The 25870-nt window shown below is 27.9% G+C and overlaps 4 protein-coding genes across 4 annotated transcripts; 2 read left to right on the top strand and 2 right to left on the bottom strand.

The window, feature by feature from the left end:
- The first annotated feature begins 888 nt into the window (after nucleotides 1–888).
- LOC132932390 (serum response factor-binding protein 1-like) lies at nucleotides 889–2727 on the top strand. The gene is made up of 3 exons (XM_060998751.1): nucleotides 889–1034; nucleotides 1247–1408; nucleotides 1490–2727. Exons 1-3 carry the CDS (start codon nucleotides 999–1001, stop codon nucleotides 2654–2656), a joined length of 1365 nt encoding a protein of 454 aa, XP_060854734.1. The 5' UTR covers nucleotides 889–998; the 3' UTR covers nucleotides 2657–2727.
- LOC132932389 (chromatin assembly factor 1 subunit B) lies at nucleotides 2657–4679 on the bottom strand. Its single transcript, XM_060998749.1, has 6 exons — nucleotides 4363–4679; nucleotides 4160–4289; nucleotides 3866–4087; nucleotides 3702–3798; nucleotides 3143–3637; nucleotides 2657–3045 (listed from the first exon to the last, which is right to left on the bottom strand). Exons 1-6 carry the CDS (start codon nucleotides 4486–4488, stop codon nucleotides 2736–2738), a joined length of 1380 nt encoding a protein of 459 aa, XP_060854732.1. The 5' UTR covers nucleotides 4489–4679; the 3' UTR covers nucleotides 2657–2735.
- A 1998-nt stretch (nucleotides 4680–6677) lies between these two features.
- On the bottom strand, nucleotides 6678–14228 carry LOC132920714 (lon protease homolog, mitochondrial). Its single transcript, XM_060983345.1, has 15 exons — nucleotides 13231–14228; nucleotides 13081–13172; nucleotides 12818–12984; nucleotides 12360–12529; nucleotides 12098–12286; nucleotides 9388–9603; nucleotides 9142–9230; nucleotides 8767–9028; nucleotides 8534–8694; nucleotides 8200–8473; nucleotides 8040–8129; nucleotides 7787–7952; nucleotides 7509–7729; nucleotides 7070–7234; nucleotides 6678–7007 (listed from the first exon to the last, which is right to left on the bottom strand). Exons 1-15 carry the CDS (start codon nucleotides 13600–13602, stop codon nucleotides 6858–6860), a joined length of 2784 nt encoding a protein of 927 aa, XP_060839328.1. The 5' UTR covers nucleotides 13603–14228; the 3' UTR covers nucleotides 6678–6857.
- Nucleotides 14229–14609: 381 nt separating this feature from the next.
- Nucleotides 14610–25600, top strand: LOC132920722 (tubby-related protein 4). The gene is made up of 12 exons (XM_060983358.1): nucleotides 14610–14977; nucleotides 21388–21561; nucleotides 22401–22583; nucleotides 22680–22787; nucleotides 22858–23011; nucleotides 23080–23324; nucleotides 23403–23618; nucleotides 23746–23968; nucleotides 24143–24312; nucleotides 24397–24752; nucleotides 24833–24941; nucleotides 25005–25600. Exons 1-12 carry the CDS (start codon nucleotides 14885–14887, stop codon nucleotides 25269–25271), a joined length of 2298 nt encoding a protein of 765 aa, XP_060839341.1. The 5' UTR covers nucleotides 14610–14884; the 3' UTR covers nucleotides 25272–25600.
- Nucleotides 25601–25870: the final 270 nt, after the last annotated feature.

Raw genomic sequence — 25870 nt, 5'->3', positions numbered from 1 at the left:
TGACTTAGCCAATAGGGTGGGCTACACCCTGCCACAAATGTCTGCGCACGCCTATGAGTATAGACGATAGACTTAGAAATTGTTTGATGTAATTTGAAAATGAAGCGTGGGCCTCAACCGACTCGGATAGAAACGATATATTTAGCCATGGAAACGACTACACAGCGCATAACTTCGACCGCCTCTACCCAGTTGCGACTCTAGCAAAACGACAACGTAATAACTCGCCACGAACACCAGACCCATGACCTTGCGGACGCCGGTAAAATCTTTTTGTGTGCCCCGCAAAACCCTTGATATATACCATAATATTATCAACTAAAAAAAAATCACCATATGCGCTAGTGGCAACATTTAGGTTCCCAGTTTCCATAACACCAAAGAACTTCTAAGACTGTGCGGCGTCTGTGTCAGAGACCATAACACGTCTTGAGGTTCTATTATTTGAATTTCAATCAAAATATTAATATATGTAAAAAGATTAATATAATATATTAGCTAAATCACTGAACAAAATATCTAGTTCGTGACCACCAAAACCATGGCTTGAATCTTAAATAGACATACACTTAATTTATGACCAAAACCGTGTTTAAAAATAAGGCAACTTACATTAACTTACAGATAAAATAGAGTAAAATCATAGAAGTATAACACGTCTATGAATAAGATAGCTGTGGTCCATGATTAAAGATATTATTATTAAATCTTTAATCATGCTGTGGTAACCATATACCTTATAGACCTTAAGGTTAAGGTCTATGGTGGTAACAGATAATATATATGATATAATATCTATTATCCGTGAGCTGTGGTTACCAGCAATGGTTATAGAATCACAATCGAATAGTCTATTTTATAATCAATGTTAGTAAACAGATAGTAGAAAACGTGTTAATATTATCTTGAGTTTTTTAAATAATCCTTATTCTTTAGTTAATTATTTCAATATTTATTATTTTTGGCAAAATCATTATATAATATCAAATATATTCACAATGGAGCCTTTATCGAAAATTTCTCTTAATAATCAGGTGATTTTTACCAACTTTAAATTATAACATTAAATTATTAATTTAGTTTAATTAAACCATTTTGTAATTCACTTATATTTATATTTCATCTAATTGATGTGTTTAGAGCAAAGAAACCTAATTTTAAATATTTAAATTTCTTGTATCATCATTATTTCCATGAGAAATTGAGAAATATATCCGACATACATTAATCCTTAATATTATTTTAGATTGTTTCCATGCGTCATATTGTGCGCAAATCAAAAGTGCATACAATCCACAAATTAACACGGGAAGCAAAAAAATTAAAAGAAAAAAAAGGAAGTGAAGAACAAATTGCAAAAAATAAAAAAAAAGCTGAACGTTTTATCAATGAATTGATGGTGATAAAGGTATAAAAAGTTGTATTATAATATTAATTATTAATAATGTACATTTTTAACTAAATATCTAATGTATAATTTTGTTCATAGAAATTAAATGATGACGATGTTACAAAATATGCCTTACAAAATGAAGTACCTTCTGCTACAATTTTAAATAATATAGACATAACATTGGAAACCAGGGCATTAGCGAGGTTAGCTGGACATAAATTTATAATTGATAAAATTCAAGATTTTAGAAATAAATATCCAGATTGGAAATTTTGTATAACAGATTTATTAAATGAGTTAGGTGCTAAATATAAAGCAAAAAACAAACCCAATAAAAAGAAAATCGTTCAGCTTAACAATGTTAAAACAGAGATAAAAACTAAAATTCTTGATAAAAAAATTAAAAACATAGAAGAACTTGAATATACTCAGTCTGAGCCTGAAGATGCTGCATCAGTGTTAGAAGATACTCAGTCCGAATCAGAAGGTGCTCAATCTGAGTCTGAAAATGCTGTGTCAGTGTCAGGAGATACTCAATCTGAATCAGAAGGTTCTCAGTCTGAGTCTGAAAATGCTACAGAAAGTGAAAATTCACTAGTGCAAAAAATTTTGCCTGATGAAAATAATACAAATATTGTTGAAGATAAAAAAAATATGTCTATAGGTTCAAAGGTTTTAATCTCTAAGAATAAAAAAACTATCAGAGATAAAGAGGAATGTTCAAGAATATTAGACAAAAGTTTACATCATTCACAAGTCAAAATAAATGTATTAAACATGCAATTACCAAAGAAAAACTTACATTTGTCTGCAAACGAAACTCTCGACAACACTGATGTAAATATTGATAAAAATCTATCAAAAAGAAAAGCCGAAAACAATCTTTCAAGTAAAACTAACTTTAAAAAGCAAAGAAACACAATAAATGAAATTAAACCAGTTTGTGAAACTGTTGATTCATTTTTTATGACTGCTGACAATAAAGACTATATGTCTGTTTACAAACCACCACCAATAACTAAAAAAAATGACGAGGAATGTACAAAAGTAGAATATCAAAAACCAATTAAAGACATTTTTAGTAAAGGTAAAAGGGTGGTTGTTGGCAAACAAAACAACATGGGCAACCGAAGGGAAAGAAGGCAACAACAAGTTGAGGAATCTATTGATACGGCATTACATCCATCATGGGAAGCAAAACGTAAACAAAAATCATTGGCCAAATTTGAAGGAAAGAAAATAACATTTGATGATGAAGACTAATGTTTGTAAAAAAAAAAATGTTTAATCTCACATAAATAATAAAATATAAATACAAAATACAAAATAAATAATCACACTGTTACTTGTTTATATATTTATTGTTTTTAGGACTAGAAAGTGTGACCAATTGCACTCTTTTCTTTGTAGGCGCTTCAGAACGATCAGTAATTTGTTTTTCTTCTTTTTGTTCTATTTGTAATGGAATGATTATATTTGGAAGTTCTTTAACTTCAGTATCTTCTTGAATGACCGATTCAACTATTTCCATTGGCTCTGTCTTAATATGTGTGTTATCCTTATATATTACTCCTAATTCTTCTTTTGTAAAGCTTATAATTGAACAAAATCCATCTGATGAAGACACCATAAGTAACTGTCCATCGGGAGACCTGATACGCATAAAATTGTACAATGTATAATATAAATTATAAAGTTATTAAATTTATGTTCTAAATATTTGGTTACTTTTTAAACTTATATTCTTACCATGATAAGTCTGTCAAACGCGTATAATGTATATCGCCAATGTAAGCAAATGGAGCGGCATGTTGGGTATCCATCAATAAAATACTTGTATTTGTTGCTATGGCATATATCATCCGGTATGGTAAATCAAACACTGATTTTGTTTCTTCTTTAAGTTCATACAAAACTGGTGAAAACTGGACAGCAACTGAATATTGGTCAAGAGATGGTACATATAGCACAGGCTTAGTAAATGATTTTCTGGCAAATACATAGCTGACATTAGTGGAGCATTTATTTTTGTTTTCTTCATTAATTGTCTCCATGATACCAGATGAGGTAACTAAAATTTGACCATCAGGGGAAAATGAAATGCGCCGAAAAAAAGACTTTAGTGTATCATCGTGGAAAAGTCTAGTTTTTATTTCTTCGCTATTTCCTTTTTTCCCCAAAGGAACACACTTATCACATTTACTGAATAATTTACAATTTTTTGTATTAAACACTCTTAGAGTCCTATAAATTATAATAAACAACAAATTAGAATAGAATATTGTAATAATTTGTATTATCTATTTACCTGTCACTACTAAGTGTAGCCGCATACTCATTCAAAGGATCCCAAGCCACTCCTTGTACAAAACCTTTATGATCATCAAGTATTGCTTTATAGCGTCCTATTAATTAAAAAATCTAAAAATATTGATTTAAGTTCAACTAATTTTTAAATCTAAATGTAATTACCATTGTCAACATCCCAAATAATTGCTTTATTATCAACACCACCAGATATAAGTCGTTTAGAATCTGGAGACCAAGATAAATCATAAACGTCTTCTAGATGGCCTCTTAATACGCTATGACAAGCCCATTTTTCAAGATTTTTGGATTCATCGTCTTCCAACAAATCAGGTCTCTGATCAGGACCATTTTCTGATTTGAATTTCCATAAGACAATAACAGATTCTGAAAAAAAATATAAACTTACAAGTTTATGTTGTTTTATAAATAAAAAAAAATAATTAACAACTAATTTACCATCATCACCAGTAGCTAACCATTGTCCATTGGGTGAAAAACGAACAGTATTTACAGCCTTTTGATGCTTTGTCAGATCAGCAGCAAATTCAACAGTCACATTTGAACCATCTACTTTAATTCTCCATATCTGAAATATTATACACATACAAGTAGTAATCAGTAAAAATGAACATGCAATTACAAACAATATTATTATTTACAAAAACATGAGAATCCGATCCACCAGTAGCCAGTCGATAGAATCCATCATCGGCAATGGGTTGAAAATGAACGCTAAGCACCGGGTCACGATTGTGCCAAGAAATCTCTGGGATCACCAATTTCATAATCGTTGATGTGGACTAAAATTAATGACAATAAATTAAATCATAAAATTAAGAAATCTTTTAGTCACAAATATAAACGAAACAACTAAATCTATTTTAACAGAAAGCTCACTATTTATTACTTGGTACCAATTTTTACAATGGTAAATTGTAAAGCATTATATTAAGACCAAGAGATTAGAGAACAGACATCTCTGATCCATAATGACCTTGATATTTTGGCGGCAATATTTTATCAACACAATAAGACATATTTTAATCAAGTGATAATTACCGTAACCCAGCTGTTCCTTATAAATTGTACACGTCATTTTGAATTTTGAGCGGGAAGCTATTTTTATTTAATACACACCACGGACTATAAGATATTTAGTCCGTGATACACACTAATACACATTACACTGTATAGATTTTATGATAGTAAGTGTTCTTTTGATTGTTTAATGATTGAAGGAAGAGGTCAAGTGGCAACACCCTCATAATTTGTTATTTAATTAATAATTAAATGATTAACGAGGAAAGTTTATATTTTATCATAATAGCCAATAGGTCATGGGACCTGTTTTTTTTTAAGGAGTCGTTCATAGTTTTCGAGTAGGGTGTAAATAGCGCAAAAAAAAATATTTTGTATAGGTAATTATATCATATATCCCAGTAAACATAATACGTATATCTACGTTTAAAATAGGGTAATTTTAGTATATGCATATACATTGCTAATATACGTATATTGTTAGTATAATATACGTTTAGCTAAGTTTATATATATATTAGTTATTAGTATATTCTATTCACACAAATCTTTACATTTTTACAATATGAAAAAGAATCCAGAATAGGTTTATATATCATATCTCTTTCTTACTTAAGCGAATTAAGCTTGAGCATTCACAGCGTGACTACACATCCGTGCTTTTAAAAGTAAACATCCGTACGCTTTCTTCTCGTCGTATTGATTCTGATTCCCGTTTTATTCAAGGTCTACTCGATCGATCAATTGATGCTCCAAATCTCTTTTCCTCTATTAATTTCAGTGTTCCAATCTACCCTTCAAGACATCATGCACCCTTTCTTATCCCTACACACTCCACTACCCAGGCGCGTAGCTAGAAATTTCAAAGGGGGGGGGGGGTGTTATTCAAAATTAATTGAAAAAATTACACACACAAAATTGATAACATGATGCATCTTTATCTTGATAAAAAAATATTAAGTATACCATGGCTGAGGGGGGGGGTGTTATTACACCTGTAACACCCCCCCTGGCTACGCGCCTGCCACCACCTATAGTTATAACCAATACCTAATCACTCTTTCATGTTTCATGCATTTTTTTTGTAATTATTTAGTCTAAGCTGTTATAGTTGTTAATTTAATTTTTCTGTTATCACTCACCCAATTTATGTACTTTACATTTATCTTGTAATTGCCATTAGCATAAATAAAAAATAAAATATCCCAATACGTAGTCTATTATAACTCAAACATTGTAATTATTGTGGAATATCTATTATTTTAAGTAATTTTATCCTATAATATATATCCCAGTGTTATTACAACCGATACTAGTAAGTAGTAACAACAATTTAGCTGGTAAATAGTAAAAAAATTATACCAAATTACTCAAAACTATAATATTGAATTCAGTTGAGTACACAAAAAATATTTGTGGAGTTAAGGTTGTATTTTAATTTCATATTTATAAAGTGAAATTAATTTACTGAAACAACTTTTATTTTATAAAAAAAAAAATAATTTTCCTGAAATTTTAGTTAGGTGGTTAGGATCCACTAAAATCTTTCTTGAATGTGGATCCAATTGGCTTATAATTAACATTTTAAAATTCTCATTAATGATTATTATGTTTAATTTTGACTGAAGAATCCAGTTATTTAGTAACAATTACTTGTTATATAAAATGTATTTATTTTATTATTCACTATTTTAATTTATTTCCTATTAAATCACTGAATTTAATATAATATTTTGTGTACTAAACTCCAAACAGCAATGTTAATATTATCATTATAGTAAGTAGCTCATGGGTCATTGGTAGATCATATATAGGGAGATAGGCAATAGCCATATTTTCTGTTTAATGGTTACATCCGAGAATATGAAATAATGTACATAATTACTCAGTTCTAGGTTATACAATAAAAGTCAGTAGCCAAGTAAATAGTCAATACTTCCTGATAAGTAGTTATTTTAATTAAATTATGACTTAAAAGTCAAATGATAAAATAACAGTCTTACAACATTTTATTTAAAAAAATACTAACATCTAAGTATATTCTATGTACAAATATGATATAACAATTATTAAACAATTCATTTGAAATAAACAAACTTAAAGAAAAGGAATAATATTATTTGTTTTCAAAGACTATTTTAAATATATCTTTATAATATGAAACAAAATGTACTTCAATCCCGTCCGTTATAAACTTTGGAAGTTCATTAAAATCTTTTTTATTTTCATCAGGCAGTATCAAACAGTTAACATTTTCTCTTTTAGCCTAAAAAAGAAAAAAATTATTTCACATTTTATTTATGGAGTATTGAATAGTTAATAACTTACAGCAATAGTTTTTTCTTTAATTCCTCCTACTGGCATAACTTTTCCTTTGAGAGATATTTCTCCAGTCATAGCAACATTGTTACGTATAGGAATATTTAAAGCCAATGATAACAAGGCAGTAACTATTGTACATCCAGCACTGGGTCCATCTTTAGGTGTAGCACCCTATATTAATATAAATTACGAAAAAAGTTTAAAAAAAAACTATTTAAGATAATTTTAAAAGTTATTAAGACCTGGATAAATACAATTCATAGAAATTAAAATAATATAGAATGGTAACCCAATAGTAGTGAGTAGATTTTTTAAGTTACATTAAAAATGTATTGTAGAACAACTAACGCTTAGTGTAATTCTAATAGTATATAATAGGTACATTTTATATTTATGTTATAATCAGTATATTAAAATTATTTTTTAAAACTTGTTTAATATTTACTTCAGGTACATGTAGATGTACATTTCCAGTCAACAGTGATTGATTTTTTGGATCAAGTTCGCTTAAAAATTGTTTTGCCACAGTATATGCAATTTTTGCAGACTCTTGCATAGTTTCTCCTAAGCGACCAGTTAACATAATGTTGCCAACTGCTTTATCCTTATCTGTAATTGTTCCTGGGTCTTTAGTCCACTCAGTTTCAATATACATTAAAGCGCCACCTGAAAAAAATAAATTATTGTACTAAAAAACTAAGCAACAAAATCTATCTAACTAACCCATGGCAGTCCAAGCTAATCCCATAACGACTCCAGGTATTGGATCTTCATACATTCGATTTTTGTTAAATACTGGGTTTCCAACAAAATCATATAATTTATCACTGCTAATAATTATTTTTTCTGATTCGCCTTTAACTACTTTTAATGCAACTTTTCGTAACATCTATTAAATATATGAAGATATTAAAACATTTGGAAAATCTATTTTTTTTTAAAGAAATAACATTTATTTGAAACATATTAAAAGTACCTTTTCAACATGCTTTTGAAGGTTACGTACACCACTTTCACGACAATATGATTTAATAAGAGTATTAAGACTTTCGTCTGCGATTTCTATCTATAAAAACATATTATTAATTACATATTAGAATAAATTAATTAATAATTTTTTTATGAATATAGTTTACTTGTTCTTTTTTCAGGCCAGTGGATTTAAGTCCTTGAGGAATTAAGTATTGTTTTGCAATGGCCATTTTTTCTTCTGCTACATATCCAGACACATCTATAAGTTCCATACGATCACGGAGAGGTTCTGGAATTGTGTTGATTACATTAGCAGTACAAATAAAAAGTACTTTCGATAAATCTACTGACACATCCAAATAATGATCCAAGAAATTAGCATTTTGTTCAGGATCAAGCATTTCTAAAAGCGCAGATGAGGGATCACCCTGATGTCCTCTGATAAAATAATTAAAATTAAATTTTATAACTAATATAATGGGTTTGTAGCTTTATTACCTTCCAATTTTATCAACTTCGTCAATTAATACTAATGGATTTTCAGTTGAAGTTTTTTTCAGACATTGAATCATTTTACCTGGCATGGCACCGACATATGTTCTACGATGACCTTTTATTTCAGCCACATCAGTCATGCCACCAACACTAAATCTAAAGTACTATATAAAAAAATATATATTATTTAATTTTGGATTATAAATTAATAACAATTATAATGATAATTTAATTACTTCTCGATTTAATGCTCTTGCAATAGATTTTGCTATACTTGTTTTTCCAACACCGGGTGGTCCATGGAAACAAAGAATTTTACCATGAGTTGAACCTTTTAATTTGCTTACTGCAATGAATTCTAGAATTCGTTTTTTTACTTCTTCCATTCCATAATGATCTTCATCTAAAATGGTTGAAGCTCTTTTTAAATCGAAATTTTCATCACTTGTTGTGCCCCATGGTAATTGTGTTAACCAATCAAGATAATTTCTTGTAACACTAAAAAATATAATTAACATAAAACATCTAAATATTTAGTCAACTATAAGAAAATTATATAATCTTTAACTCTCATTACAAAAATTTAGTTTAAAAATAAAACAATAATTTACTTAAATTCTGACGAATGCTGTTCCAAAAATGATAGTTTAGTCAATTCTTCTTCAATAACTTCCATAACTTTAAGTGGTACTTGTTTGTCCTTTAATTTAAAGGATTTAAAGTAAATTTTTAATACATATTTTGAGTATAATTGCATTACATTAATTTATATTTTTAAATATTTTGGTACAATTCTTGAATATTCTACTAAGTAATAAACTAACACATCACAATAAATATAATAAGTATGAACATACTTTTATTCTGTCTCTGAACTTTTCCACAATTGAATCTTTATCATCTTTTTCAAGACCAAGCTCTTTTTTTATTACTTTTAGTTGCTCTTGAAGAATGAATTTACGATGCTGTTGTTTAACTTTTTCGTCGACTTCTTTACTAATTTTTATTTGAATTTCACTAAGTTCTAAAAGTTTTTTCACACAACTAAGTGCAAGTAAAAGACGTTTGGGAACCTGAAATTAATTTAAAAAATGCAATCAATACTACAATTATACTATAAAATAATAATAAGCAAGGTGTAGCAATTAAAATAATTAAAAAATCAGATTGGAGCTGCTAATGATAAAAAGCAAGTGCACCAAAGTAGGTTTCAACACATTTGTGCCTGATTATATTACCTCCTCCCTGAACTTAATGGGTACAATTTTACATAAATCAGTTTTGCTATTCTATATAGTATTTGTCTATAAAATTTCTATACTAGCGTATAATCGAAAAAAGAGAACAAGCTAACTTCAAATTTCTTGTAAAACTGGGAAAAATTGTCGCAAAAACTCATAATGAATTTATATCATACACACAAGTATTTGTATGGTTCAAAAGGTTTTAGGAGAACATGAAATGACCAAATACAATCCGTGATCACCTTCAACATCAAAAACAGATACAACTTCCTGAATTGAGTTCTTCAAAGATCAAGTAAATCAACATTATTACATTGACGTTCTGATTGTCCTCTGTGTACGAGTTAGGAGACAAAGACCCAAATTATAAAAGAGCAAATCCAAGATGCTTCACCAAGGCAATGCCTCAGCCCATTCTGCCAGAAGTGAATTTCACTGTTTTGAGCAGTGAACATTTTGTATGGAGTGTTGTAGGGTTCAACAAAAAGAGTATATTAAAGACAAATATCTATCTATAGTCTATTCCAAATAAGTATGACCACTCGATCAATAAAAACTGGTGGTCACCGCGCATCCTCTCCCGCGAACATCATCGTCAGGGAGCACGGAATGATCGTATGCAACTCTGTATGCATGCACGAAAGTGGTCATACTTATTTGAAACTGACTACAATGTAATAAATTATCAATAAAATGTTTACTAGTAACAGCCCAGTTTTTTTAATTACTACATTTAGTTTATAACAATAAAAATGTATTTAATCTAGATTTAAAAATTAGTTAATGAAATTAAAGTCCAGATTTGTATGCACTAAAAAAATATGTAATATATAATATGCATTTTATATATCAAAAAACTTAAAAATATACCAAATAATATATTCTTACAATTTTAAGATATGCAAAAAAATAGTCTTACTTTAAATATATGCCCTTTTAATACTTAACCGAGATATTGTAAAGTAATTTGTTAACCGCAGTTTTTTACATGCTTACAACTGGTTAACTCAGTGTATCATGTTTTACAAGTCAACTAATAAATGAGTAAAAAAGCTGTGTATAGTACAGACTAAAGAATGCTGAACAAGATAAATCATAAATCAAGAGATTTATGATGGAAGATATGAGCCCTAAGCAATAATTTTAAACCAACTGAAAAATTTTTAGAAATGAAGATGAAACCTTAATAACAAAGTGAAAAGATCTAGTAAGTTAATAGGGTAGTCTACTTCAACCAATTATTGAGTAGTAAGGAACCACAGAATCCATACCACTTTGAACACATGGAATCCAACATAGTAAAAAAACTAAGCCAAGAACCAAAGAAATTATGAAACAAAATTAATAACAAGTACTTTTAAACTATTAGAAAATAGTAAAAAAATAATTTTTAATTAATGAAAGAATAAAACAAGAAAACCAACAATTATGTTAAGTCCCAGAGTTGAATAATATTTATTTGAACAAGTTGAATATTTTAAATATTTGGGGGTCAATATAAATTAATGAAATTACATACAAAGTGAAGTTAAACTGAGTATTTGTTTGGAAAATAGAGAGTGATATTACACAATGAGAGGCATGCTGTAAAGAGAAACTAAAAAAAACTCTATATAGCCTATCTATTATCTATAAATTACTCCATATTTGCTTGTGAGACTGGGTAAACAACAAAAGGCAATTAACTGTAATTTATAATATTTAAAAGAAAAATCTTAAGGAAGGTGTAATTCCTGAAACTCGGGATTTCAGAAGCTATGAAAGAAATAAGAAAGAAAAAATATTATTAATAAAACAAACACATAAACATTTCTGAGAATCAGAAGTACTAAGAACAACGTAAGTTGAAGATGCAGATATTTAGAAACTTTGGAGAGATTTGTTAAAAGCAACAAAAGGATTTCATGATTAAAAAACAAAAACAAAAATTTAGAAATTAGAAATTATAAGAACTACTATTTTACTAGAAAAACGGTAAAATCTTTTATTGGCAATGCAAATAAAAGATGTCTAATAGATACTGTAAATGGCAGTAATAATAGGTACTGGATATTATTTATAAAATATGTAAATTTCTTCAAATATCCAATCATTAATAAAATATGCATTAATATGCATTCTCAGTTATATAAATTATTGACATTTTATACTTCTAATGAACTAATTCTTTCAATAAAAATATGAAAATACATAGAAACCCAAACATTATATGATAAACATAAATAACAACATTTTAGTTAAATATTTTTGATAGATTAATACAAATATCCCCTTATTAATTTTTTATAAGCTATATTCAAATATAAAGTACTAATATACATACATTAGTTTCTTCTAAAATTTCTTGATATTCGTGAGTCTCACAATCAGCTATTGCAGCTGCAATGTCAGATAAATATGAAGGATCATCTGATACATTGCCATGTTGCAACATTGGATGTAATATTTCTTTATAAATAGGATTTATGCTAATAACTGATTGAATAGTTTTGATTATTTCTTGAGATAATGCCTAAAACAAATAACAAATTAATAAATGTTTTGATATAAAAACGTAATACAAATATTATATACTACAATCATACTTTGATTTCCATTGTTTTATCATAAGGTTCATCTTTTAGATTTTCTACTTCAATCATAAGCACTTGATCTTGAGTTTTTTCTGTTTCAGGAATTGGCTCTATTTCAGTTGTACTTGAAGAACTCTTATTACGAAGTTGTTTTTTATTACGTTTAGTCAAATCGTTTGTGACTATAAACATTTAATACAATATTAAATAATTATTTAATAATAATAAATAAATGATAATTAATGATAATATACTAAAAAAAATTAGTGATTCATAGTTTTTTGTTATAATTTTAGCAGTAAACCTATCTAGTGACTAAATCAAATTACATATAATATACTAACATTTTCCTGGCTTACTGTTATCATAGTTATAATTTAACATTATTAAATTAAGTTGTAATTTTAATATTTACAACAAGTTGACCTCTCCCAATATTAAATTAATTAACATATATGGATAAACATTACTTTTATCAATATCTTGGTCTTCAAAAAGTGGTTTGGTTAACTTAATACGTCTAAAACATTGTATGAGCATATGTAATTTATTTCCAAAGTCTCGCATTTCATTTATTCGACCAAGTGATCCCACACTATACACTTCATCAATATTTGTAACAATATTATCGGAAACTCTAAAAAATATATAATATATTAATATATGTATAATGTATATATAAATTAAATCATATTTATTTATTTTAATTAAAATATGGAACAATAATACTTACGTATCAATATTTTTTCTCATGAAAAGACCAATAAAAGGTTGATTTAATGCTTTTTTTCTCTTGATCAATGCAATCAATTTAGGATCACTTATCTGTGAAACAAAATATTTATCATACTCTAAAATATTTTCTATAGATATTAATACTAACCTCAACAATTCTAAACAATCTAGGATATAAGGGAGGTTTTGTTATAGTGACTAACGGTAGAAAAGGCAATTCCTCTGGCACTTGAATAGTTGCAATTGAAGTATCTGTATTAGATTTGACGTCATAAACAGCTCTTACAGTTTGAGATTCTTCTACTTCTTCTGGATTATCATCATCTTTTTTATTGTCAAATCTTCTATAACGTACCGGAATGTTAATAGTAGAAACAACACATAGACGATTAGACGAATGGTTTTTCTGAACTAAAGCTGATCTATCATTGTTCGAAATTATCGCACTAGCATATCGGACAAATCGACGATCAACTACAGGATACCTTTTCAAACCAGTTTGACAAATGCAGCGCAACATTTTACAAAAATGTAATTAATTGAATTACACACCAATAATTATCACAATACTTAATAAATATGTGTTATTCGTCAGTGGATTAGATTAAAATTCTAAAATAGGTAAACAATACATTTTTTTTTCAGTGTAAGATGAAAATGTTAAAAAAAAAATTGAAAAAATGTATTATGCTGTGATTAATTATCACTTAAAAGTTTTAAATTTTTGTCGGCTAATGATTAATGAAGATTGATGAGTTAAGGTTCTGAGGAGCATAGGGCTTAGGGCATAAGCGCAATACTATATATTGTAGTGTCACACAAGTTTAATGTACTGTAATAAAAATTAAATAAAATTAAATAATATTATGAATTATGATCTTTGAATTAACACAGTAACGTCAGTAACCTAAAAAACAGTGTAATCAGTGTTGCCGGCTTCTAAATTATGGAGAAGGGGGAACCTACTACTATAGCATCACGTGTATTCTTATTTGTTACGATATAAAAAATTAAAAACGGAATCAATCCATTGACCACCAATAGCCACTGTAGTAAGCTGCCTTCCTAGAGTCAACCATAGGCTAAAGATGAGAAAATTACAACAGTAACAAATTTTGTAGAATCATTAATGACAATTCTGTGCTCATTATGGTTGTAAAGTGAATCGCTTATAAATTTATAATAATAATATGTTATTATTCTGTGATAATATTGATATGATTTATTTAAGTGATAACGTATGCTACGCCCCGAGACCGTGTTCAAGGCCAAAGTCGCCCGATTTTGCCCATCTCTTGTACTTTGTAGGGTCTATATATTTTCTATGGTCTATATTTATTACTCTGCTCGTCACATATTTATTTGATTCATGAGTTTATCACCCACGAATTCCCAGGGAGAATGCAGTTATTAGAATAAATAATACTATACAGAAAACATATGGTTCTATGTTATTACTCTGTGGAATAAATATATGACGAGTATACACAAGCCTGCGCAGATTGTACGTCTCAACAAGAGACCGGAGCACGGCTATAGAGTAATAATATTATCACAAACCTACCTTACAAACTACATACTATGGTGTTATCTATAATCAATAACTTTATGAATTACCTTTCTAGTAACTTCTGAGCAGTGGTAAATTGGTGTTATTGTAGTAAATACTTAATACTAACCGTGTGATCTATAGAGTTCATACGTTTTAGTCATTAGTTAAACGAATTGAGTGTTTTAACCACCGTCAACACTACTTTCATTAAAATGAAGATATTTCTGAGTATTTGAATTAATATTTTACAATGCATATTAGGTTTGAAAAGAAAGCTAACACAAAATGTGACAGTGACATATTGTCATTGTCCTGGATGGGAAGAGTTCCAGATAATGCAGAAGTATGTTTTAAGTTATTAATTTTAATGACGTTTTGTTCTTGACACTGTATATTGATTATTAAATCAACATTTACAACTACTTTTTTTTCAGTATTGGTAACAGTATAATTTGGTTCCCAAAATACTGATATTGTTGTTGTTATTATTATTATAATTGTTTAAAAAATAAATAAGATCTGATTCAAATTGATGGAATAAATATAGTTTTTTTGTACAATTAGTGTAATGTATGTTGTGTATTTCATAGTTGCAATTAGTAGGACTTTGTTTAGAAATTATTGCTGATTAAAATTTGTAGATTTAACTATTATTTGCTAATTAGTACATCATATCTTTAAAATAATTGTATATTATTGTTAATTTAGAATAAAAGCTCAGTTTATAAACTCTCATAAGAGATAATAGTTAACCTGAAGGCATAGAAAATATCTTTAGATTTTTAAGGTCTATGCCTAAAGGAACATACTGAGAAAGAAGAAATTTACTTTAAAATTACTATGATACTGTCATATTTCATTCATCCACCTCATTTCTTACTTAATGCTTAGTTGACCTATTTTATAATAATGCTAATGCTGTATAGTAAATACTGCTACTAATTTTGGCTTGCTGGTATTGCAATATTTATATTTATACTTAAAAAAACTAGTTTTAAAAATTTAGACGCTTAAGCTTCCAAATTTAACTAATAATTCTTGATTTTTTTTTTTTGGTTTTAATTTATTAAATTATTCAAATGTAAAACATAATATAAATACATTTTTCTATTGTGTTTATTTAAATATTTCTATTAGGTACTACTATTATTATTTCTACATTATTTTATATTATATAAATAGATTGAGGGCATTCAAAGTTTGCATAATCCAGGATAAATAAAAAATTGCAGTGCCTAAAATTGTAAATTAATAGGTACCAACATAATAAAAAATAATTTAATGGTATACAGTAGGTAACAAAAAATTAAAATTTTGGTAATTATTAAATAATAAATATAGTAACAATTAACAATAGAGATAAATATGAACATAATGGTATACAGAGTGATTTTTTTATCATTAAAAACTCATTATTTTTAAAAGTGTTGACTTTTTTTTAAAAGTTTTAGTTTTATGCTTTTCTAAAACTAAATAACATTTTTATTTTTTTTGCCCTTATATTTAATAGTGAAATCACTATTAACTTTTGATTTTCAAATGGCAACCTACATTTAAAATGTCATAAAATAGTAGGGATATTTTTTTTATAATTGTAACCTTATAATATTATTTTTCATTTAACCCTTAGTGAGTTATTGCTGCTCAAAGTTGGGTGGTTTGAGGTTTTTAAGTATTTGTCTTACAAGTTATTACAGCAGTGAGGAATTAGTAATTAAGGTGCAAAGTTCATCACCTATTTTAAATTTTAAAATCAAAAGTTGTTAATGATTTCACTATTAAATTAAAGAGTGAAAAAAATAAGAACTTCATACAGTTTGAGAAAAGCATAAAACAAAATATTTTAAAAAAAAAGTCAATACTCGACAAAATAATGAGTGTTTAATGTAAAAGAATCACTATATATTTCAATCTAAAATAAAATTTGCACATGAAAAATTATTGATGTTTTATGAAGTACATTTTTCTAAAATAAATATAATTTATTTTTTACTTATTGCGCATGTGAAATGAGATTATTCTTCTATCCTTTTAATAATTTACCATTTGAATACATTTATATATGCAGTGGTATTTCTTGATAACTCTAGATGTTAATGTGTGTTACTTTAGAAAAAAATCTTATAATACACACTGTTATTATAGTGACTAATCTAGTTTAAGTAAATATAGTGGTTACTTGATAATTTCCTTTTCAACGCTTTGGTATATTATTAATATTCATCTTAAATTGAATAATATCATAACAGCTGATACATTGCAGTCACAAGTTTATTAGGTAGCATAAGTTATTCATGAAAAATTTAATATTATATATTACTTATTTTGATATCACATCTACAGTTGTCATAGCTTCAGCCAATGTACGGTCGAGTTTTGAGTTAAAATTAATTATTTTTATTAAAAGCAAAATAATTATTTGGAGATTTTTTTATAAACAATTATACAATTTTGTAATATCAGGATACATTAAAATGTTCCAACAACTTGGACACAACTTGTATACTCACAAGAAATACTACTGTATACCTGTTAAGGTTAACACTACACAGCATTCCTGAAAGTTAGAATTGTAAAATTAGTTAATATTAAGTTAGTTCTATCCATATTATGATGTGTATAATACATCATATACAAAAATAGGTAATCGGTCAAAATATCCGTTTTTCCAAAAATAAGTGCATTACACTTTACTTTCTAATAAAATATAAATATATTGTATTGTAATACATAAATTACGTTAATAGTAATAATATTACAAAATATATTGCACACACATTAGTCAAATAGTCAAAAAATGTAAAATAATTTTTTTTATATACAAGGTGATTCATATACCATAAAACACTCATTATTTCAAAAAGTATTTATGTTTTTGGAAATATTTTTTTAAGTTTTTTACTTTTTTGAATGACAACATAGAGTTTTAATTTCATATTCCAAAGCAGAATAATTTCCTGAGTATTTTGATACATAAAATTTGAATTTAGGGTGAGTAGTTTATGAGTTATTCTTATTTAAATTTTAAAAAATAGTAGTGGACAGACATTTTGCGGGGTAACCCTATACCACTCCACTCCGCGCATCTAAACTTTAAATACTTATAACTCATAAACTAGGTACTCATCCTAAATTCGAATTTTATGTATCAAAATACTCAGGAAATTATTCTGCTTTGGAATATGAAATTAAAACTCTATGTTGTCATTCAAAAAAAGTAAAAAAAACTTAAAAAAATATAAGGATAAAAAATATAATTTTTAATAAAAACTGATTTTTTAACAACTTGAAACTATGTAAAAAAATAATTTCAAAAATATAAATACTTTTTGAAATACTGAGTGTTTTATGGTAAATGAATCACCCTGGTATACAGTATACACATAATAAAATAAAATATTAAATAATTTGCTAAAAAAATAACTACATTATTTTTTTTTTTATTATTTAAGAAAATTTGCAATCTATATACAATTTATATAATAAGTAAATATGATGCGATGAATATTACAGGACATGAAAATCTTGAGGGAAGGGGGTGTCCAGTGACACTACTTCCAATTTAAACTTAGTGGGGAGGTAACTTTATAATAGTAGCACTAGGCTTTATTTAATAAATCACGTGGCCATTTGCGTTTGAGACGACGAGGGGGGTTATCAGGTATTGTGCAAGAAGAAAGTTTAGATATGAGTGGGTTCGGATGGTTAAAGGTATTTTTATGAAATTTGTTTTAATGATAAGATGCAAGAGTGGATATTGATGGTATGTTAAGATCATGATGTAGGGTGCGGTTGCTGACGTACCAGGGAGCATTAGAGAGGACACGCAGAGATATTGATTGGAACGCTTGGAATTTGCTTAGGTTTGAATTTTTTGTGGTACCCCACAGTTGAATTCCGTAAGTCATTACTGGACGTAATATTTGTTTATATATTAGTGTTTTGTTATTTAAAGAGATTTTGGATCGAAGAAGTGGTCTTAATTTGTGAAGCCTGAGGTTAAGGGAAGTTCTTTTAGCTTTGATGTGATTAGCCCAAGTTAGTCTTTTGTCGAGAAGGAGTCCTAGGTATTTAACGGAGTCGACAATGGGAATTGTTTGGTTATTTATGTAAACTGGAGGAATTTTTGTAGGCCTGAGGGTAAAAGTGATGTGAGTGGATTTATTTTCATTAACTTTAATTTTCCATAAGCTGAACCAATCTTGTAGTTGGGTTAGGTGGTCTTGGTGGTTGTTTGTAGTGGTGGCTATTTCGGAGTTGGTTGATATTATGGCTGTGTCGTCGGCGAAGGTAGTGTCGGAGAGTAGTGTTGATAGATTGTGGTAGATCTGCTGTATATATATTATAGAGAGTCGGGGAAAGAATACTGCCTTGAGGGACACCTGCTTTAATAGGATGTGGGTCAGAAGTTTCGTCTTCACATCTTACTGAAAAAATACGGTTTGATAGGAAGGATTTGAGTAAGAGGAATAACGGAGTGGGTAAAAATAATAATTTGAACAGTAGTCCTTCATGCCAGACCCGATCAAACGCCTGAGCAACATCAAGAAAAGCCCCAGAACAAAATTTTTTTGTTCAAGAGATGAGGCAATAGTGTCGACTAGTCTGTGTAGTTGGTGGAGAGAGGAGTGCTTGCTCCTAAAGCCGAATTGAGCATTTGGAATACTTTGTTTCTCGTTAAGTATCGGATAAATTCTTTTTAATATGATTTTTTCTAAAATTTTTGAGAAGGTAGGAAGTAAGCTAATAGGCCTATATGAGGAGGGTTGGTCAGGAGGTTTTCCTGGCTTGTAGATTAGGATGATAACTGAGTGTTTCCAGGTGAGAGGGATATAGGATAGACGCAGAATGCTATTGTAAATATAAGTGAGAAGTAAGATTGCTTTCTTAGGCAGGTATTTAGCAATAGTATTGGTTATCAGGTCGTGGCATGGTGATTTATTATTTTTTAAGTTTTTAATGATATTTAGGACTTCAGAAGGGGAGGTATGTTTTGTAGGGAGACACATTGGGAGAGTGTTTAGAAGTGATGCTTCAATATTAGAGTAGTGGCTTCTAGTGAGAAAGTTTGGATGTGGTGAGAATCTATTTTCAAGATCTGATGCAAATAAGTTTGCTTTGTCAAGATTTGACGAGGCTAGAGAGTTGTCGGGGTACCGTAGGGGAGGTATTTTACTTTTTTCCTTTAGGATATTTTTAGTGGCTTTCCAAAGAGAGTTGTCTGTATTAGAGAGAGATTCCAAGTAGTTGTGAAATTTGTCAGAATTGTATTTTCGAAGAATATTTTTTAAGGAGTTATTGAGAGTGTTGAAATGCTTTTTATCACTCGGCAAGTGTGTTCTTTGCCATATACGGCGGGCTCGACGCTTTTCTGACATTATTAAAAATTTAGAAAACTGTTTTTAAAAATAGAAAATTTTAACTTATTCCCAGTAAAATTAATCCATTTTCTGAAAATAAGTGCATTACACTTTATTTTCTAATAAATAGAAACCAGGATAAGTTCCTAGAACCTTTTCTATTATATTATAATTTTTTTTATTTATAGAATTTTATTTTTCTTGTCAAAATGCTTGAAAATTATTTGAGTATTTGAGCTAATTTTATTAGCAAGTTAAGTGTAATACACTTATTTTCGGATAAACGGATTAATTTTACTAGAAAATAAGATTATTTTATATTTTATTTCATAATATAACTATTTGACTAATTTGTGTGCAGTATATTTTGTGATATTATTACTATTAACCTAATTTATGTATTATAATATAATATAATTATATTTTATTAGAAAGTAAAGCGTAATGCACTAATTTTTGGAAAAACGGATACATTTGGTTATTTTATATGGGTCTTTGTAAGAGTTAAGACCCTTGAATAATTTACTGTATGTTGCGAAAATATTAAAATAATTTTAATTAAGTTATGTTTTATGAGAAGAAGAATGTTATGTAATAAACAGTACACAAATTTAACATTGAAACAAAAATATTTTACACAACACTTTTAATAAAAGAGTTATGAGAATGCCATACCCACATATGTTTTTTCTGTCTTACAAGTACTTAACATAGCAAATTTACGCTCAACAGATCACAAAATTAGAGTGAATTAATCTAATATGAAACTTAATATATATAGTAAGAACATTATCTGTGTTGATATGTTGGTTTTTCCGGTTATTCAGTTTTTAAGTGAGTATAAGCATTTTTAATTTAAGCTATATTATATACACATAACTTGCTAAAAAATTGAACAATCTTAAAAACCAATATACGAACACAGTTAATGTCCTTACCTTCAAGTTTCATAACAGGTCGATTCGCTCTAATTTTTAAACTAACGGAGCTAAATGTAATCTTCTGAGTGTAAATTTGCTATGTTATGTACTTGTAAAACAGAGCCAACATATGTGGGTATGACGTCGTCTTAATATTGGCATTAGTGAATTACTTTAAAGACATTTAAGTAGTTCATTAAATAAATTATTACTAGTGCATATAGGTGAAATACAAGACGATATTATGTATGAACTTAAAAAATTGTATGCAGATTAACTTTTCTTAATACTATATTAAATGTTGGCATACAATTGGTATGTTTTTTTTTAATATTTTCCAAAGCAACCAATAGCAAGTTCCTATTTTTTAGAATAAAATAATATTTAAATGCTCATTAAATTCAAAATGTTATCATATTATTATTTTTTAAATTATTAATTTAATTTAATATTTTGACTAATTATAATTTTAGGAAGAAGGATGGAACTTGGATGGACGTAATTACTATAAACAAGGATGGTTGGCTACAGGCAATTCTCAAGGGGTTGTCGGTGTTACATTTACTTCTATACCAACAAACAGTGGACCAAACAGTGAAAGATTACCTCTCCGTACTAATTATAATTTGAGAAATCATCATGCCAAGGTATAACAACATTTATCTTTTTCCTTACTTGCATTTATACATATATATTTTTTTTACAAATGCAATGAAATATTTTTATTATTTTGTTTAAATTATTTATTTATTATTTTACACTTAATATATAATTTAGTTGATTTTACCTTTTATTTTATTTATTTTTTTATTTTTAGTTTTACAGCAATTTTATGTTACGTTTGAATACTGCACTTTTTTTTATTATTATTGATTTGGGTTTTCTCATTTGATTATTGGTGAGTATAAATAGTTTTAATACATACTTTAAATTTATCACTTTCTTGATTTTTTTAGTATTTTCTAATTTTTTAAAATTAATATTCACCGAGAATAAAATAATATATATTATTTGTAAAGTTCAAAAAATATTTCAATACATCTTTCATAATTTTAACCAAGAGACCTACAGAACCAGGTTTTACAGATTCAATTTCTCTAAAAAACTAAAAATAAATATATTGTTTCATACAAATCTTCTAATTTAAAAAGAGCAGTCGAGGATCTGTAATGTTTCTCTACTGCTGTCAGTTTAAAGAAAAAAAAATATGTGTATATTGTTTTATGGGTCACTTCAATGAAGTATTTATATATATATTTTTATAGCTTGAATTAACTATTGTCACTTAATAATATTAACTCATAATATTTCTCTTTAGTACTATTTAATCCAAAATTTTAAAATTCATTTTTCTAGTATATGGAATTGACCTCTTAAGTTATTAATATTTATTTTTTTATCGATCAAGAAAGATGAAAGTTTTTATTATTTTTGAAATTAATGTTTCTTTTTGATAACTAATATTTATGAATATTTTTATTAAAAGGTTGTTCTTGTGAAATGGAATGAACCATACCAAAAATTGGCATCATGTGATAGTTCTGGTGTTATAAATGTTTGGGCTAAGTTTGATTGTCGTTGGAATGTTGAACTTATCAATGATCGGAATACTAAAGTTACTTATTTTAGTTGGTCTCATGATGGTCGATTGGCATTAATATGCTATCAAGTTAGTTTTATATTAATATTTAATAATAATGGCTTGATTAAGATTATAATTTATTATATTCAGCTTTATAACAATGTATACCTATTTGTTGTTTAGGATGGGTTTGTTTTGGTTGGCTCTGTTACTGGTCACAGATACTGGTCTTCTATGTTACATCCAGAAGGAACAGTTACTTGTGGTGCTTGGTCCCCTGATGATCAACAAGTATTTTTTTTTAATCATGAATAAATATAAATTGGTTAAATATTATAACGATATAATTTTGCATCAAAAGGTATATTTTGGAACTAGCAGAGGGCAGATGAAAGTTTTAGATATTCATGGAGCTCCTGTATCTCAAGTCAACTTATCAGATGATTCTGGAATATCTTCTATGTCTTGGTCTTGTGAAAAATTTTGCATGAATGAAAATAAAATAAAATCAGATCGTGAGTAATTAATTATGAAAAATAGTAAAAGTAATTATGTTTTTAATGTTTGGATGTAATATTTTCAGATTTATTTAAACACGTTTTAGCTCTTTGTTGTAAAAATGGTACTATTCAATTAATGCGACGATTTGATGATCCCGCTCCAGTATTAATACGTACAGGTTTATGTCCTATTCATATGGAATGGTCTAATGCAAAAGAGTTGCTTTGTGTTGCTGGTTCAAGACCTGGACGACTAAGTACTAATGTTGTGCAAATTTATTCTGCTACTGGTCAATTAGTTTATTCCATTAACATGCCTCAATCTTCGGCAAGCTCCCATTTTTAATATTATTATTATCATTTATGTATTAAGTAGTATAATATAATATAAGTCTTACAATTCTAGGCTGTAGTAACAGCTGTAACATGGGCACACAATGACCGAAGGATTTTTGTAGCAACAGGACCAGAAATACATGTTGCTTGTGTATCTGCTTCAGTTGTTCCTTTGTCTGTACTTTGTGCATTGCGAATGTGTGATGAATCTTTGTTTCCTTCAGATGATGTACTTCCTATTAGTATTCAAAACATTTTAACTGCTATTTCATCATCTACTATTTATGTGAGCAAATTATCTATCAATATTAAAATAATTACTATAGTTAAACTAACAAATCAATAAATTAATATAACTTTTAGTTTGTATAATATGATAATATATATCAAAATAAATAAAACATATTGTTTAGTGCGAAGTGCCCAAATTGTCAGAATTGCGTCAGTTTGTTAGTAGTTCACCAAAAAATCGTCTATATTGTACAGTCGTACAGCATGTCAATGGACCAGAAACTACACCACCAGTCTGTTATGTATTATACATGGAATACCTTGGCGGTCTAGTACCATTACTTAAAGGCAAAAGAATAAGTATGCTAAGACCTGAATTTGTTATCTTTGATCCACAAGTAGATGGTAAATACATAAATACATTGTTTAAATTTATTATTAATTAATTAATTAATCAATTATATTTTATAATAATTCAATCAATAATATGCTTTATTATTATAAATGATATACTATAAAGAGTATATTAGCAGCATTGATTTATATTATATTAACGTTGTATATTTATTGTTTATATAGATACAACATATGCCAATGCACAGATAACTTATAATAATTTTGGTTGGGATGACTCTGAACCTGAAACTTGCTCTAGCCCCAAGCTTCATCGGAAAAATAGACATAGATCAAGACCAGCCTGTTGTAATCGAAAATTGCAATTAAATTGTTACACCGATGTGTTACCAGAAGTATTTAAATAAAACCATCAATATTAAAAGTGTTGCATTATCTTCTTCTAAAGTTATAACTATTTTAATTTTATTATTATACAGGACTATCGTTTGGCAGAAGTTACAGCAAATGTTTGGGGTACAGAATTCCATATACGTGGGTTGTGTGATGATTTGACTCAAAAATTAGGGAGAGTATCATACCGCACATCTATTTTACATTTGCAACCTCGTCAAATGACACTCTCTATTGTTGGTGATGGGCAATCCATAGAAGATGATTCTCCAACACCAAAACAACTTCAAAGGCGACGTAGCTGTAGTGTTGGATCATCAAATCCAAAAATTGCTGTATCCAGAGTGGTCGAAGACTCTAAGGTTTCAGAGACATTTGCTCACAGTTTACCATCTAGTCCAGTTGCAGCTAAAAAGAAAAGTGGTTTATCATCTCCTATAAGGTAAAATAATTGTTTGGTAATTATTGATTATTGTATTTTAAATTTTAATATTAATTTTATATGATCATATTTGTTTTTAGAAAACGATTAATGAACTCTCCGCTATTTTTCCGTAAAGTCCTTAGAACTCAAATTGAACCAGATTTTCAAAATTTAGAAACTTTTCAAAAATCTCAAATAAAAAATAAAGTAATTAAAATAATATAAATAGAATTTAAACATCTATAATACTTCTTTTTATTTAAATTTTAGATTGAAATGTGCACCAAAAGACAGCAATTTGTCATGCAAAACAAAGCACCTATCTGGAACGATTTAACTCAAGTGTATCAATTAGACTTTGGAGGTCGTGTCACTCAAGAATCAGCAAAAAATTTTCAAGTTGAATATGATGGAATACAAGTTATGCAGTTTGGACGCATTGACCGCAATAATTTTGCTCTAGACTTTCAACACCCATTTTCAGCCGTCCAAGCGTTTGCAGTTGCACTAGCGAGTGTTACTCAAAGGCTCAAGTAAAATTATTGAAACAATGTGCAATTTATTTATGCACTTTTTTTACAAGTGTGTTTAAGTATTATAATGTGTTAACACTCTGTAAAAATTTGTTTGTATTTTTATTATTTAGTGCAATATTTCACAAGTAGGGTTCCTTATTAGTTTTTAATATACACTTACCAATTTAGTTACAACTGCATCACTTAACTGCTTTACTGAACATTCGCTATTGCATTCTTCAACAATAAACATAATATATTTCTCATATCTTATTATATGTGTTCATATGTATTTCAGCATTACTTAATTAATTATGATAAAAATATAAAATAAAGAATTAATTAAGAGTGTTTAACTTGTTATTTTTTTCGAATTTGACCTCTAAATAATGTGCATTTGGAAACATAAGTATGTATAAAGATTTATCTGTGGTACTTTAAGTATTATTTTTTAATAAAGTAGAAAATTCAATGGCTTATCCAAGATTTTATGGATAAATGTTACAAAAAAATTGTAGTTTCCCAAATCCTCATAAATATGAACAATTACTATCATTTTAATACATAATGTTTTATCATTTAATAAAATCAAGTATTTTTATAATAACAAATATCACGGAT

This window comes from Rhopalosiphum padi, chromosome 1, assembly GCF_020882245.1.
Source record: "Rhopalosiphum padi isolate XX-2018 chromosome 1, ASM2088224v1, whole genome shotgun sequence".
In the NCBI taxonomy this organism is placed as follows: Eukaryota; Metazoa; Arthropoda; class Insecta; order Hemiptera; family Aphididae; genus Rhopalosiphum; species Rhopalosiphum padi.
This window is presented reverse-complemented; position numbering and strand designations above follow the sequence as displayed.